At 33.0% G+C, this 16,174-nt stretch overlaps 1 protein-coding gene across 2 annotated transcripts in view; it reads right to left on the bottom strand.

Annotated features, from left to right (window-relative positions):
* The window catches only part of LOC129221551 (guanine nucleotide-binding protein G(q) subunit alpha-like), a 43,444-nt gene extending 32,788 nt beyond the window's left edge, over positions 1-10,656 (bottom strand). For both annotated transcript variants that reach the window (XM_054856045.1, XM_054856044.1), the window contains exons 1-3: positions 10,388-10,656; positions 6,736-6,886; positions 1,760-1,944 (exon numbers count right to left, since the gene is read on the bottom strand). In XM_054856045.1, the coding sequence (XP_054712020.1) occupies positions 1,760-1,944; positions 6,736-6,853 (303 nt within the window). In that variant the 5' untranslated portion in view covers positions 6,854-6,886; positions 10,388-10,656. The remainder of the gene's footprint in view (positions 1-1,759; positions 1,945-6,735; positions 6,887-10,387) is intronic.
* Between the last annotated feature and the right edge of the window lie 5,518 nt (positions 10,657-16,174).

The following is a 16,174-nucleotide window of genomic DNA, read 5'->3' as shown; positions in this document are numbered from 1 at the left end:
TGTTTCTAAACACTAATTTCATTCATACTAAACCGATTTTATGACAACTTCTTGTTAGCTAATGAGTGTTTGGTTTCGCTTTAAGGTTATACATATTTAAGAAACTCGACCCCCCAAATGAAATGGTGAAATGCCGCCCCTGGGCCATGGCCTTTTCAGCAATATCAGGCCCTGTATATAGGGAACATACACATATATACACACATACATACATTTATATTCTTTGTTAAATAAATATCCTTATGTCCCAATTGAACATTAATTTTGTAATGATTTATAAAAATCTCGAACGAATTTAAACAGCTGGTAAATTTTTTTGATTTTTACACAAGTTCTCCTTTTTTCGCTGAAAAAAAAAGCAAGAGCTTTCTTCCCTACTTGATCACTTCCGTATTCGAAAAATAATTATAACAAAACATTTCAGTCAATATTTTTCGTCAATTTTGCAATCAACTATAATAAAATAGAAGTTGTTTTACTAGATAACAGCAGCACGAGTTTTTGACGTGGAATCGAACTGAAACTAACGTAACATATCCTCACTTCGCTGAAAAAAACAGACAAAAAGCTTTCTCCCTTAATTGACTACTTTTGTGTTCGAAAAATAGTTTCAACAAAATTTCAGTCAATATTTTTTCCGCTAATTTTGCAATCAACTATAATAAATAAGAAGTAAACTTGTTGTTCTATCACTAGATGGCAGCACGAGTTTTTGTCACGGAAATGGACTGAAATTATTGCCTCGTGTTCAATCATTAGTCAGGCAGAAAATGTTATTGATCTGGGTATCTTAATAAATCAGGACTTCAAGTTCAGTCAATAATGCAGCATTGCAAGTAACAAGGCCAAAAGAATGCTTGGGTTTATCAATAGATCTATTTCAAACAAATCTAAGAAGGTTCTTCTGCCTTTATTAAGGAGTTTAGTTAAGACCCATTTGGAGTATGCTGAACAGTTTTGGTCGCCTTATCTGAGGAAAGATATTTGTGTATTGGAAAGGGTTCAAAGAAGGGTAACTAGACTAGTAAGGGGACTTTCAGATTTAGATTATGATACCAGACTTAATAGGCTTAATATGTATAGCCTGGAGCAAAGAAGGATCAGAGGGTCATGATTCAGTTGTTTAAATTTATCAAAATGAATGATGTTAATGGATTCAATTTTTGCACCGAAAGCAGGACAAGGGGTCATTGTTTTAAGCTATTCAAATTTCAGGTTAACCTGGAAATAAGGAAAAACTACTACTTTAGTAGGGTTGTGGGCACTTGGAACAGCTTACCGGAAGAGGTGGTAACAAGCAAGGGGGTGGATAGCTTTTATAGGGCCATTGATCTTCATTGGGGACTAATGAATTGACTAGGACCAGCCTAGCTGGGAAAAGAGCCTGTTGCTAGTCGTCACATTTGTATTTGTATTGGATATTTTTTATCCATAAGTTCACTTCTTTTGCACTGAAAAAAAAAATTATTAGTAACCCTGAAACAGATGTCTGCAGTTTCCTACAAATTTGTGCAGATGAATGCTGCTGCATCATTACATTTTACTTTTCAGAACAAAGGAAAAGTATTTAATTCTTACTGAAGTTCTCATTCAAGGGCATCTTTCGGGAATCAATTTCTACCACTGTAAATAGTGAAACATTCTAAAGATTGCATAAACCAGACAATGGCATAATATGGAATCATTAGATCAAACCTAAAGAACCAAATTGAAGAGTGATTTTTCTAACATCTTAATAAATAAAACACATAAATCTTACATGATTTGATGGGTCTTTATATTCAACTTTTAAAAGCTCCATCGCTTTTATCATACTCTGCATGGCCATAAAAATATTTTGGTACACAAGTTTAATGAAACTGCGTTTGTCTTCGTCAGAATATCCCGAACCATGAATAATTCTCATTTGTTTTATAAAAGTACTTTTCCCGGATTCTCCAGTACCTATGATTAAAAGTTTAATTATTGATTAGTCAAAATTAAAATGGGAAAAATCACAAATGTAAAATACTAAACATAAATAAAAATACTAGAATCATAACATACATAGAGTGTACATCTCATCAGAAAATGATGGGAAACAAGTAATAGATTTCATTTAATTTCTTTTTAATGAAAGGAAAGGGTGGGAGGAGGGGAGGGGCAATGAGGTAAAAAGATTTTGAGACAGAGCTATGATATAGGCAATTGAAACAAAAGTTGAAAAGTTGCTGCATACATTAAATAACTCTTTTATTGTCTCAGTACTGTAGGAGTTCTTTTTTTTTTTTTTACTAATTACTGTTCAAAGCAAGTTTTATTCCCAAAGTTAACATTCAAACATGTAAGTTTAAGGAAGACTGCCAAAGATTTAAATATGGACTGGATCAAGAGTTTTTAGTTGGAAGATCAAACCTTCAACTGTTTCAACCATTTGTATATTGGGGCTTCATTTATATAGAAGCTCATGAAAGCCCAGAGCCTTTACTTTCTAATTTTTATAATTTTTTTTTAGATTAGACTGAACTTAGAGGGTTTAAGCAAGGGAACAAGTAACCAAGGCAGTAGAATGTGGCTCCTGCACTTATTTTGTGGGAAATTCAGCTTTGATCTTGACATTTTAAAATTTTGGATCTCATGTTATTTCTCCAAAGCTTAATTCAAATTCTTAATGAGCATTTGTCTTTTTACACTAAATTCACTAGTATTACATTTCTCATTTATTTTATTACCATTTTGATTAATAACAGAAACTTGAACCATACAAGTCAGAAAAAATTAATAAATAAATAAATAAAGCAAAAGAATTTTCCTGTTTTAATGAAAATGCTTCAGGTTTACATGGCATATTAATTTGCAGGTAGATTTTGATTTTGCATTATTAAAGCAAAAAAGAGTTGCAATGTATAAAGTTTAAAATGGGTCTTAAGTCTAAATTGTCAAAGTTAGTGCTTATGAAATCATGTTTCATAAAATGGAATATAAAACAAGTTATGATCAAAGTTTCTTTTAAAAAGTTTTGACTTGTACAATTTTGTATCAACATGGATGCATAGGATAAAATTCTTCAATGGCTAAGGCAAAAATGACAAGTGTGTCGCATGCATACTTTCTGACAGAAAAAGAAGGATTAGAAAAACATAAAAATTGATTTTATAAGATGAAATACAAAAGTGAAAAAAAAACTGCATTTAATAGAAAAGGATGCAAGCTGATTTTCAAATTTTGACTACCACAGAAAAATTATTAATACATGTTTTGTATTAAGCGAATTATCATGGCAATGCATTTAATGACATAGCAAGATTTTTCTTGGATTGCCTAAATGTAATACATGTGGAAACTGTGCTCTAAAGTAACATGTGGGTCTTATGTGCCACTGGGCAGAAGGAAATTAAGTAAGTAAGCATATCTGTACCTCAAAACTAGGCCAACCCTTAAGTCACATAAACTCTACATTACAGCAGAGTAAAATTGGTCCCTTGGTGCATGGAAAGGTTTCGACTCGTACTCTGCTAACACTGTTAAATTATTATAAAGGATTTTTTTTAGGATTACATAGAGCTCGATGCAGAATCTGATTTTACATACCATGCTCTAATTAAAGGAAAATCGCAATTTTTAGTTAACCTTATGTTAGTTTGGCTCTGACTCTGAGGTATAGATATTAAGAGTTTTATGATGATACTAGTGGTACTGCACGGCTTTGCCCGTAATAGAAAAATTAAAAGGTCTTTTGGTTTGCCTCTATATTTACAAATAATGTATGGTGAATTTTCTCGCCAATTGACTTGTACCCATGTTACAGTTCCACGTTATGATAATTTTGTATCTCGCCAATTCGCTTGCGCCCATGTTACAGTTCCAGGTTATGATAATTTCGTAATTTACTTGTCCATCTTATGATATTTTTGTTCTTAAAATTGGAATAGAAAAAGAACCACATCGAATTTTTGAAAAATCGCTTTGAGGTGCACACCCCCATGCTACAAACTAACTTTGTGCCAAATTCCATGAAAATCGGTCGAACGGTCTAAGCGCTATGCACGTCACAGAGATCCAGACATCCTACAGACATCCTCCGGACAGAGACTTTCAGCTTTATTATTAGTAAAGATAAAGAAATAAAATTCTTGGAAAAAGGAAAACTCTAAGTTTTAAGAAAGAGTTAACAATGAAAAATTGGAACCACTAAATCATATATTTCTTTCATTGCACACATCATTAAAATCAATACAAAATTAAAATGGAAACAATAGAGGTAGTGATAAACAAAGGGATGTAAGTGGAAGTTTTAAAGCTTTGAGTGAAACACCCTTGAAGTTCAGATCCTAGGTAGGCTTTCACCGACTTTTTTTTCTCTTTCTAAATCCTGCTATACAACAACACTAAAGGACTATGAGTACTAGTTCGTGTTTCAAAACAGAGAAGAGGTTCTCCCATTTGTTCTAGTTACAGTATTGTGCAAATTAATTGGGACAAGCTCAAAATTTTTCACACATATTGTTTTATTCGTATTGGTTAACTTTCATCCACGGGACAGCAATTTAATACGAAATATGTCCTCCTCTAGCTTGAATGGGATCTTGTCCCCAGTTTGGCATGGATTACACTAAATTAGAACATAAATTTTTGATCTCGTCCACACCAAACAAAACTTTTATGACATTCTCAATATTTGCTTTCTTTGTTGGGCAGTTAATTTTACTCACATATCTCTTTACAATGCTACTCAAGTTTTCGAAAGGTGGTACATCTGGAGAATTAACAGGCCATGTATGGAAAATGTTTCTTTGAAAGATCTTGCTGAGATATACCCAGTCTGGCTTAATACAGACGAACGAGCAAAAAAGAGAAAGAAAATCATGCTTGATGACAATGTATTTACTGGCAGGGTTCGCGTTTACGCGCTATAGCGGGTTTTTTTACGCAAATTCGTGGGAAAGGGACGCAACTTCTGCGAAAATTCGGGTCCTAGGACCCAGAACACACAAAAGATAAAAACCAGAAAAAAAATTGTGGAAAATGCTGAAGATCTATCTAGTGAATGCTTTTAAACTTCAATGACCAGGAGAATCAACAGAAAAGGATTAAAATGACCCTGTCTCTTTATCAGCTATTCAAACACACCCCTACTGTTGACCAGTCAATGGAAATTTAGTGATAAGACTGGAGCTTACAGTGACCTCCTGGGCAGAGCTCAAGGAGCAAAATATTGCAAGTTCATAAATAGCCAATTGTACTGTATTCTAAGAATAAGTTCTCTCTCAACTTTTATCTTGGGGAAATTCCTGAAAACAACAATAAAGATCAAAATTAAGAGTGGTTTTAATGCAATTTTCAGGATTAATACAGGACAACTGAGTAGTAAAAGCTTATCTATTTTGCATTCATGTAACCAGAATTACTTTTGAAAATCATTATCTTGCATCCTCAATTAAAAGAGGGTTGAAAAAAAAATGGCGAACATTTTCCCAAGCGTGCAAAACACAAAGTTCTGAACTTCACATTTTTCTTGTTAAATTGCTTATAAATATAAATTTTATACAAAATCACTTTAACCTTGTTTACTTTCTAGTAATTCACCTATTTCTGATGGGCTATTTTTATTTGAACTTGCAAAAGTCACGTATTAATCGATCGCGCCATTTTGAAAGTGGCGAGATTTTAAAAATAGCATGAAAGCCAACACAGATACTTTGAAAGAGTCAAAATAAAGTCAAATTTTCTAATTTAAGATTGCAAATGAGCAATTTTCATGCTCATGTGAGAAAATGTTTCCTTTTTGCGATCGCGATTTTTGCGTTGGGTTAATATTCGCTTGCGATTTTTTTCTATTTCTATGAAATTGCCAATGATATTTGATAATTCATGGAGGGGGGGGGGGGAGCTGTTTGCTTTTTTCACCTAGAAAAATGTTCATGAAAGCAAAGGTTAAGGGAGTGCTTTCTGCTTGATCAATCAAAGGCATTTGTTTTTTATTTCATGGTAAAATCCAACTTTAAAGTAAATTTTGAGTTTACCTCTTTGTAATTGACTAAATAGTTTCTCAAATAACTAAGTCTTGCAAGTGTATTATTTGAAAATATGATAATCACAGAAAAAAAGGGAAAAATTAACCAATTTAGTTTTTTTCATACCTTTTTTAAATAACTATGTGGATAGTTTCTTTTCTGTAAGTATAAATAGTTGTATATTATTCAATTATATGCTAAGATTTTCTGTTTAAAATTTAAGGGACTCATTTTTTCCAAAGTACCCAAATCTACTTCATTAATGGGTCCCTGGGACCCAAGTTACGGATAGTTGAGCGCGAACACTGACTGGTTTAGTCAAGATGTGAAAGTTTATTAACAAAACAGTGTTTTATGGATGTAATATTAATTTCTGAATATTCAGTAAAAATTTCAGTCGCAAATATGTTTTAACCTATCTCCAATTCAGCAGCTTTCATTAAAATTAACAATAATTTTAACATTCATAACAAATTATCAACCACAGAATAAGAATTTTGCACTGAATTTACACATTTAGTAGAAGTTAAAAAAAAAAAAAAATTATTAAACAGGGAAAAATAATGAAAATATTTTTAAACAAAATTTTTTTCTTCAGACTGTTCATAAGAGATATTGAAAATTCTTACATAACACATGGAGCTAGTGCTTTATTTTTTCACTTCATAAATTCATTCAAAATTTGCAATGTTATCTGGTAAAAGTATGGACTTAAGATTAACAAATATCAGATTAAACATACCAAGTAAAAGAAGTTTAAGTTCTCTACGAGCATCTCTCTTATCTTTTCTTAACTGTTTCTCGATTTCTTGATTTATTCGCTTCTGTTCTTTGGCTTCATCACTCATGCAACAAGCCATTTTGTTGCTTGAGAATTGTTTCTACAACACCCCCTGAAATTATTTTCATAATTTTAAAGCACTAAAATAATTAATTATATATTCAAATATATTTTACACATAAAAAGCTTACAGCAAGGGCACCCATATAGGGGAGCTTGAGCTCCCCTCTCCCTTAGAAATTAGAACTTCCTTGCTTTTAGTGCTTTTTTCTTTGTATAAATGTAAAAACATTTCTTTTCCAGTCATTAATGAGTAAGTTATTAAAAATGTCAAATTTTAATAAATCTAATATGTCCTGAAATCTGCTTCCACAAGGAAAATATCCTGCTAAACCCATGGTTAAAAAATCTGAACCCCCCCCCCCCCTACAATTTTGCATATGGTCGCCCATGCTACAGACTGATATTGAAATAACAAATCCAAAATTAAGCTCTACATATATTACAAATTGCATATAATGCAGTTAGTAACTTAATTCACAAGTATATTGTACTTAAAATTTCAAAAAATTATATTACAACAGGCTTTGTACATCCTACAAAATAAATTTTACATTCAAAACATAGCAGTAGAGAAAATCAGAACATGTTGGATCTCATTTTAACAAGATTGCTACTGATGAGTTTAAGCATGTGCAAATACTCCAAAATTGAAAAGCAGAAGGGGGAAAAAAAATTTTTAACAATAATTTTTTTGCATCAACATTTTTTGTGCAACAGCCCATAGAGGTCAAAGCCTGCTGTGCCTATCTCAGTTTTCTTACCCAGGGTTCTGGGGTGCAAGGCAGAAAATCTATTTAGGTGGTCAGCCGAAAGCGGAACCCCTGATTTTTAGTTCCCAAGCACACTTACTACTCATTTTACTGACCTCTTGAAGGATGAAGGGCTGAAAATCCTTCATTTAAAACAATACATAAAAATAGAACAGAAAATCATGTATCCAAAATAGTAAATAGAAATTTTAAAATCCAAAAAACTAAACGATTTCATAAAACTTTTCAATATTTTTTCCTTTTTGGCAGACATTTTCTTTAGAACATATTCAAGTTTGTCACGATCCCTTGTGTCATTGGAGAACTAAATCAAGAAACACTCAGCATAAGTAGAAACTTTGAATACTGTAAGGTAAGACACAAGATTAACTATAAAATTTTTCATCATTAATTATTGCTCTCTTTTAAATGTTCCATTCATAATATTTTCTATACACAGAATTCAGGCACCTTGGCCATTAGAAAGGGAACTAAGGTGCTCAAGTCTATGGTACTATCTTTGGTTCACTATGGGGCCTGTCAAATCCAGTGACACCAAGAACTACTGTTACCAAAGCCCAGGGTTCGAAAATATCATGATATTTTCCAAAATATCGAAAATATCCAATATTTTGATATATATCGGATATTTTGATATATATCCGATATTTTCAATTAGCACAAACTAAAGTTTTTAAATTAGTAAATGTATCCTCAAATCACTCTTTATTTTCTTATATTATAACAACAGTATGTAGACTTCAATTTTGGGTTTCTTTCATTATTTATATCTAATATTTTGTTTCATATTTCTATCAATTTTAATGGATTTAATTTAGCATTAGCTTTTTTAAATTTTTCTTCTGTTAGCTACTTTTACAGTTATATGATTCATCAGAAATAAATAATATGCATTAGTCAGTATACAGTCATAAGACATTTACTTTTTTTTTCTTCTGAGCAATGTTTAATATTTAATTGGGCACTTTTAATATGAATTCTAATTATTACACTAGTAATAATTTTAGGAATATAAAAAACAAGTAAAAAAGGAATATTGCATTACTTTGTTATATTATTGATATAAAAATACATCATGAGTACATCACTTCTTGGTTAGTTTTAATAATAAATATTATCCAATCACTGTAACTAAATTATTTTCTTTTGTATTTGAAGTTAAAAAACATATTTAGGATCAATTCAGAAAGACAACTCACATGTTATTTAGACAAAAATTGCATATGTCCAGTCCGCCAGTTTTTCATACTGTACACCAGTCGGTTTATATTAGGCCCCGCCCCCTAGACCAGTGGCGTAGCCATGGGGGGGATAGGGGGGTTAGAACCCCCCCCCCATGAGCCAAAAAATTTTATATATATATATATATATATATATATATATATATATATATATATATATATATGTATATATATATGTATATATATATATATACAGTGAAGCACCGTTTATACGTTTCTCTTTTGTACGTTTTTTCATACAGTCCCTTCAAAAACGTATAAACGGCACTTCACTGTATAAACATACATATATGTATATATAATATAAATATGTGTGTGTGTGTATAAACTTGAGGGCATAGTTTACTTTAAACTTCAGAAAAAATTACCCCCCCCCCCCCTCAAGGATTTTTTCTCGCTACGTCACTGCCCTAGACACACAATATTTATCTACATATGCCAAGGATGTATTGTGTGTAAGGAGAGATAGAAAGGAAAGATTTTTGTCAATGTTCTTCTGGAACCAATAAGAAATACTGCTGGCTTGGAAGATGACAAACCTATCAAGAAAATTTTAGAAGAGACAAAATAGCTTTTGAAGAGAAGGAAAAAACATGTTGACACAGAAAATTTTATTGAATTGAAACAGTTAAATTTTTGAGCAATATAAAACTCTGAGAAGAAACCAGAAAATTCAATTGCAAAATGATACAGAAAGCAATTGAAGACAATAAAATTAGAAGGTTTCAAAAAGAAAATAATTCCAGCTTTAAAGATAAATAATGGAAAAATCACTGGGTTCAAAAGTAAATTCTTAAAAATCAGAAAACAGTATATGACATTCTACATTAAATTAGGATATAAAATTATATATATACAAGCAGAAACAGTTTTTCATTGGAATAGTATAGTTCATCAGAACAAATCAATGACTTATCTACCCCATTAAATAAAAACATATATTTGTAAGTGTGTATGTATTGTATATATTGATCACGAAATTTTCTTGACGTTTCATACACGATGTAAAACATGCGTGTACCAATGGACGAAGAATTTTCAATGCATTCATCAATTATACTTCTTTCACTTTTCATGTGAAAATTAATCTATAAAACTATTCTTCATTGACAAAAATTTCAAAATCGGAAACAGCCTATGCTCCGTACAAAAGTGCAAACAATCATCACTCAAAATTAAAAACATAACTAACTGAAAATTTTCTGCCACAAGAAAAATTTCTCAGCATACTGCAACATTTGCAAAAACATACATAATTTTTATACGGATGAAATAACAAGATTTAGGGCTGAGTACATTGTCCAACTGCTTTACACTAGATGAATTCTCACTTGTCAATAAAAGCACCCAATTTCACAATGCTACTGTTTATTGTGTAAGTTCTAAATAGTACTAACACCATAGAACGCAAGTTCATATCACATAACCATTCACATCACAAGCATACGTAAACAAACAACGCATTACATTGGTGTTAAAAATCAGAAAACTGGACCGTAAAAGCAATTATCAAAAATCTTATAAAGTGATCACAATTACCTGAAGTAAGTTTCTGTTGGAAGAGAAGAATGTTTATAACCAAAACACAAACGCCGCAATGGGGTGTGGCTAAGCCTAATCACAGTACATAGATGTTTCAAATAAGTTTGATATTCTACATTGAAATTTGTATAAATAACATATTATCACAAGAAATGTTAATTATAAAAAGAATGGATGTACAAATAAGAATTCAACATTCAACTCTACACCAATATGATAATAAGTTTCTGCTTGTATACAATAAACTGTTGGGAGAGCAAGCTCCCTTTAACTCTCGAACACAATCACAGTTAATTTTGTCCTGTCATCCAACACTAATTTCATAGAATGACATTTTGATTGGAGACGTACTAATTTCGATTTCATGCAGAAAAATTTAATTATTATTCAGGATTAATGTTCATTTTATGTTAATTACTCCAAATTTACATGCAAATTTCATGTCCTCTAAGGAAAATAGCTGCATTTGTTTCCTAGATCAAGTTTCATTATAATAAGTTATTTATTTAACATTATCATTCTTTTGTTTTCATATGAAACATTTTGTTATCAAGTCTGTCATTTAAGAGGGTCAATTAACTCCTATGGCTTTGAAAAAGGAATGCTTTTATACATAAGTGGACGTAGTTTTTGTTGTTTTCCGAAAAAATTGCACTGAGTACACCTTTGCTCCCCCCCCCCCCGGCCCCAGGGCCGACGAGAGGCCATGTCAGCCTAGTCGAAAACTAGATCCCTTGCGAAGCCAGGGACGGAATCAGAGCCGCATAAATTGTATGTTTACTGTAAGGAAGGGGGTCCGGCAACCAAATTGGCAAAGGGCCCGCTTTGGCTCTCGGCGGCCCTGTTCCCCCACGCACCCTTTAAAAACTCGAAAAACCGGGTTTGTAAGAAGCTATTTGGAATAGAATAATGTACTAATCAACGCTTATATTCTATACTCTGCTAAATTTTTCTATTAAATGTTGTGTGTGTGCCAAATGTTTGTGTAACATTTGTAACTAGAAACAAAAATAAATTTTCTTATATTATATCCACAGAAGGAAACACACATAAGAAAACAAATTATTACAAAAACTAAAATCTGTTTTGCTATTTCAAAATGTATATTTATCAAACAGAAATAGATGAATGACTAGCATTTTCTAATATGAGTTTTTTTGGTCTTTTTCTCTCATACATAACCTATGTTACTGTGTGTGATAACATTTGTATTGAAGGCTTAGTGGTTATAAGTAAAATTAGTGATTTTTTAGCTACCAGTATGAAGGTGATCTCAGCTTAAATGAGAGAACGTCGTACATAGGCCTCTAGCTCGGTCATGACTATTCCAAAACTGATGAAGCCAAAACAAAGACAAAACTGCACTCTCTGGATGTCATGATGTCGATGCTTGAAATGTGCATACTTGTATGATTAATAGATAATTTGATCAACAGATGAATTGAAATATGTGTGTTTTCAAAATTATTTCTTTACTTTATTTGTTACTCACTTTCACAACCAGAATTTTCTCCTGTGGAAAGGTTGGCTACAGCCGCCGAGGCCTGCGTTACTAATAAATGTGATTTTAAATTTCAAGATAATTTTCTTAAGCCTGAATTTTCTGTTGGAAGATGAGAACTAACTGTCTTTGCATTGAATACATATTAAGATAATGGACTTCACATTTTTGTGCATAAATAATGATAGGTATTTCGTTGGAATACGCAAGGTTATCTTTGAATTTGCCGTGGCTTGACGTTTCCCACTACATTTTTTTTTTTTTTTTGTGATTGGTACATAGTGAGTCTTATGTTTCATTGCTTTATACGTTATTTATTTATTTATTTTGCTGACGACATATGTTTTTGCACCTTTGTTAATCCTTTTTTATCGTTTTATCTATTCTTATAGTTTTTTTTTAATTATTTTTTATTGATTTATTTCATTTTATTTATGAACAATTTATTCATTTTTTAATCAATTTATTTTATTTTATTTATTTATTTAGTGCTGACGATAAATCTTTTCGCATCTCATTTTGTTGAATTTTTTTTTTTTTCCGCGCGAACGTTAGTTACGGGAGTTTCGTTTGATATACGGTGAAAAATTTTATTTATGAAACAATTTCTGGGTATTTCCAGTAAATAAAAATTGTTTCGTTTTTTGAAAATGTTATTTTCTAATGTGGTTAGTTGCAGACTGTTTTCTTTATTCCAATGTTAGTATATCATATTTATTTTAGAAGCGCTATTTACGTCTTTTTGCTATAGTTATTCAAATACGGTGCAGTTGGAGTCAGGGCTGCCATTTCGAATATTTCCATGGGAACGAGGGGGGGGGGGCAAAGGTGCATACTTATAATGCAAATTGTATCGAAAACATCAAAGTGCAACTACATTAATGCGAACTTCTAAATGCATTAATTTCACACCCCCGCAACTAGACCCCCCCCCCCTCTCCAAATGACGGGCCTGGTTGGAGTAGAGGTAAAATGATTTGCGTAAGTGTTTATTACGGTTGCAGCGTCGGAGGGAAAATGACCAACTCTGGTTCCGACTCCTTTAATTTTAGAGGCTTCAACTCGGACTCCGACACTAACTCCTTTACCCTAAAATTAATATAACTCTGACTCCTACTCGGTAGTTCATTGAGCTATAACTCTAAGAGGAGAGAGAACTTCCCATTCTTCTACACTGAGGCTCACGGTCTGAATTTCGAGCGAGTTTGGCAAAACCAATTGCATTATAAAACATCTTGTTTAATGGCAAAAGACCACTTCTTTTGCCACAACGATTTGAACATATTAAGGGTTTGAAAAATGCATGGCAAAAGGCTTTACATGATAGAACTTGAGTTTAAATGTTAAAAGTGCGATTCTTTTGCCATACTCACTTGGGCAAAAAACGGACCGATTAGTTCCGTATAGCTCAATGGTCCTGGAAGAGTTGCGAACAAATTAACCGATTCCGACTCCTTTGCCCTTTTCCCCAAAACCAGTCTGTCACGGACTCCGTAGCCCTGATTTTTGTTATTCCTCGAAATGTTTATCTTTTTGTACTCCTTGAATGGTTTCTATATTAATATTCATTGTGTCAGATGTGAATTGAATTTGTCAGAAACGATGAAACTTAGAGACGTACCGAGTACTCGGTAAAAACTCGGTACTAGGCAAATTTTCCGAGTACTCGGCCAAATTTTAATTAGGTACTCGGTCACTACCGAAAATTGAATATTGTTCAAGACAGATTTTCAATTGATAAAAATCTACAATGCAATCATTTACAATAACTATATTCAAAAAATACGACTGCATTCCATGTATAAACTAAAAAAAAAAAGAAACTTTTAAAATCAAATCGACTCACAACAAAAAAACCTTTCAATCATATTCCAATGTATTCTTAATTATTTGAAAAAAATTTTGCGAATTTTTAAAACCACAGTTTTGCAGATTCAAATTTTTGACATAGTGATAACATATACAGAGAAGTAAACTTTACTTATTTTCATAAAAGTAAGAAAAAGGTTGTGGCTTTGTGTTAAGAAATACTTTGGGAAAAAAAGGGAAAAAATGTTATCAAAATATTTGACCAATCGAAATTATTGTATTTTAAATTACGGTGGGAAAAAAAATCTCCCGACATTTTCTGGAAACAGATTATTTCTTCTCCGATTGCAACAAATACAGGCCCGGATCTGTATACCCGCAGACCCCGCAGTGCAGGGGGCCCACGTTCTTTAAGGGGCCCAACGGCCCAAAAAACCTAGCACTAAGGCTAATTAACTTTGCAAATATCACTGCTGGCCTCTGGGGAGGGACTCTACAGATTTTGTTGCAGGGGGGGGCCAAAATTTATAGACCCCGGCCCAAGGGCGCCCATATAGGGGAGGCAAGGGGGGACTCGAGCCCCCCCCCCCTTAGATATTAGAACTTCCTTGCCTTTAGTCCTTTTTTCTTTGCAAAACTATAAAAACATTTCTTCTACAGCCATTAATGAATAAGTTATTAAAAATGTCAAATTTTAATGATTCTAATCTGTCCTGAAACAGGTTTCCATGGGGAAAATATCTTGCTAAACCATTGGGAAAATATCTGAGCCCCCCTTACAATTTTGCGGCGGTTCAGGCCGGCGCCCATGCCCCGGCCTGAACAAATATGTTCTGCCTTCTTCCTTAAAAGGATTATTAAAGTACTACAAAAAAAAATCCGACTTTTGTCGAATGTCTTTACATCCACGAGTTCACATTTTGTGCATTGAAAAAGGCGTTCATTGAAACGACGAAACATGTGTCTGCAGGGTTCAAAACATTAGTACTTTTAACGTTGTTTTATTTGCTTTAAAAATTATTTATGTTTGACGGACTAAAACTATAATAGATTGATATGATTCGTTGTGTAATTCCAACTTGAATAATCATACCTTTTATTTGTTTGAATATTTTTAACTTTAAAAGTAACTTTTTTGTAAAATGTTTGGCATAAATAAAATCTTTTAATGCATAGCTAAATTTCAGCTGGAATTTTGTTTTAAAAACTATTACATACATGTCTATACTGCTATTCCAATGAGTTCAAAATGGATATTAGGAAAAAATATTATTTTAGCAGAATAGTGGAACCTTGGAACAGCTTATCGGAAGAGGTGGTAATGAGCAAGGGAGGTAGATAGTTTTAAGAGGGCCATTGATCTTCACTGGGGATTGTAAATTGACTAGGACCAGTCTAGCTGGGCCCAGAGCCTGTTGCTGGTCGTCACTTTTGTATTTGTATTTGTATGTCAGTGGTTCTTATTAAAACATAATTGGTACTGGGTAACTTGGTGCTCGGCTGAGTAGGTAAAAGCCGAGTACTCGGAACTCAGCTACTCGGTACGTTTCTAGATGAAATAATTAACAGTCCTGGATGTGCGTATCCGCAGACCCCGCAGTACGGGAGGGAGGGGTGACTTAAAGGGGCCCAACGGCCCAAGAAATAGAAAAAAAACTAGCATTAAGACTTGCACTTTGCAGTAAGTTACCGCCGTAAGCCAGGGCTAAAGCAGAAATACATAAAATTTACCACCCAGCTGTGTTATTCCACCTATTTACCCAGCTGTGTTATTCCATCCGAGGACTGCAGTTTCGTGCTTTTTAGCACTCATCAGCCCGGAATGGAAAGTAACTCAGCTGGAGGCGGAAAACCTCATAAAGGAGCCAAGATAGCCAAACAAACTGACAGCTAATGTAGAAAGACTTATTGACGTTGCAAATACGCATTGCTGGTCTCTGGGGAGGGGGGAGGGGGCTACAGATTATTTTGCAGGGGAGGGCCAAAATTTATAGATTCAGGGCTGTGAATTCAAGCAAGTTTTTATTTCTATGCTTCTTTAAAGCTCTTAAATCAAAAATGAAAAGCGAAAAGTTTTATTAAAAGAGAAAAAAAAAAGATCAAAAAAAAAAAAAAAACAGGAATTTACTAATTCAGTGACGTTGTCAGAAAAAAAAACCGGATTGAGATATGTTTATGTAAACGCTTTCATCTTTAAAGCTTGCAAAGGTTTTGAATGACTGATGTGAGAACTATTCTCTTCCAACTTCTAAGAGAATAAAATGGCAACTGCAGAAGTAGCCTTGAATATTAAAAATGCAATAAGTGGGAAACCGAAGTGCTCAAAAATGTTCTGCTGTGCATTTCGGGTTCTGAAAAACGCATTTAACGTAAATTCCTTACCTTGTCTCTCAAATTCTAGAAGATTCCGTCAATTTTTCTGTTTATCGTGGCATAGACACATGTATCGAAATCGATTTGACACCGTTCTGCCG

This window comes from Uloborus diversus, chromosome 4 (genome assembly GCF_026930045.1).
Source record: "Uloborus diversus isolate 005 chromosome 4, Udiv.v.3.1, whole genome shotgun sequence".
NCBI classification, from domain to species: Eukaryota; Metazoa; Arthropoda; class Arachnida; order Araneae; family Uloboridae; genus Uloborus; species Uloborus diversus.
The sequence above is the reverse complement of the archived record's forward strand: the minus strand, read 5'-3'. Positions and strand labels throughout refer to the sequence as shown.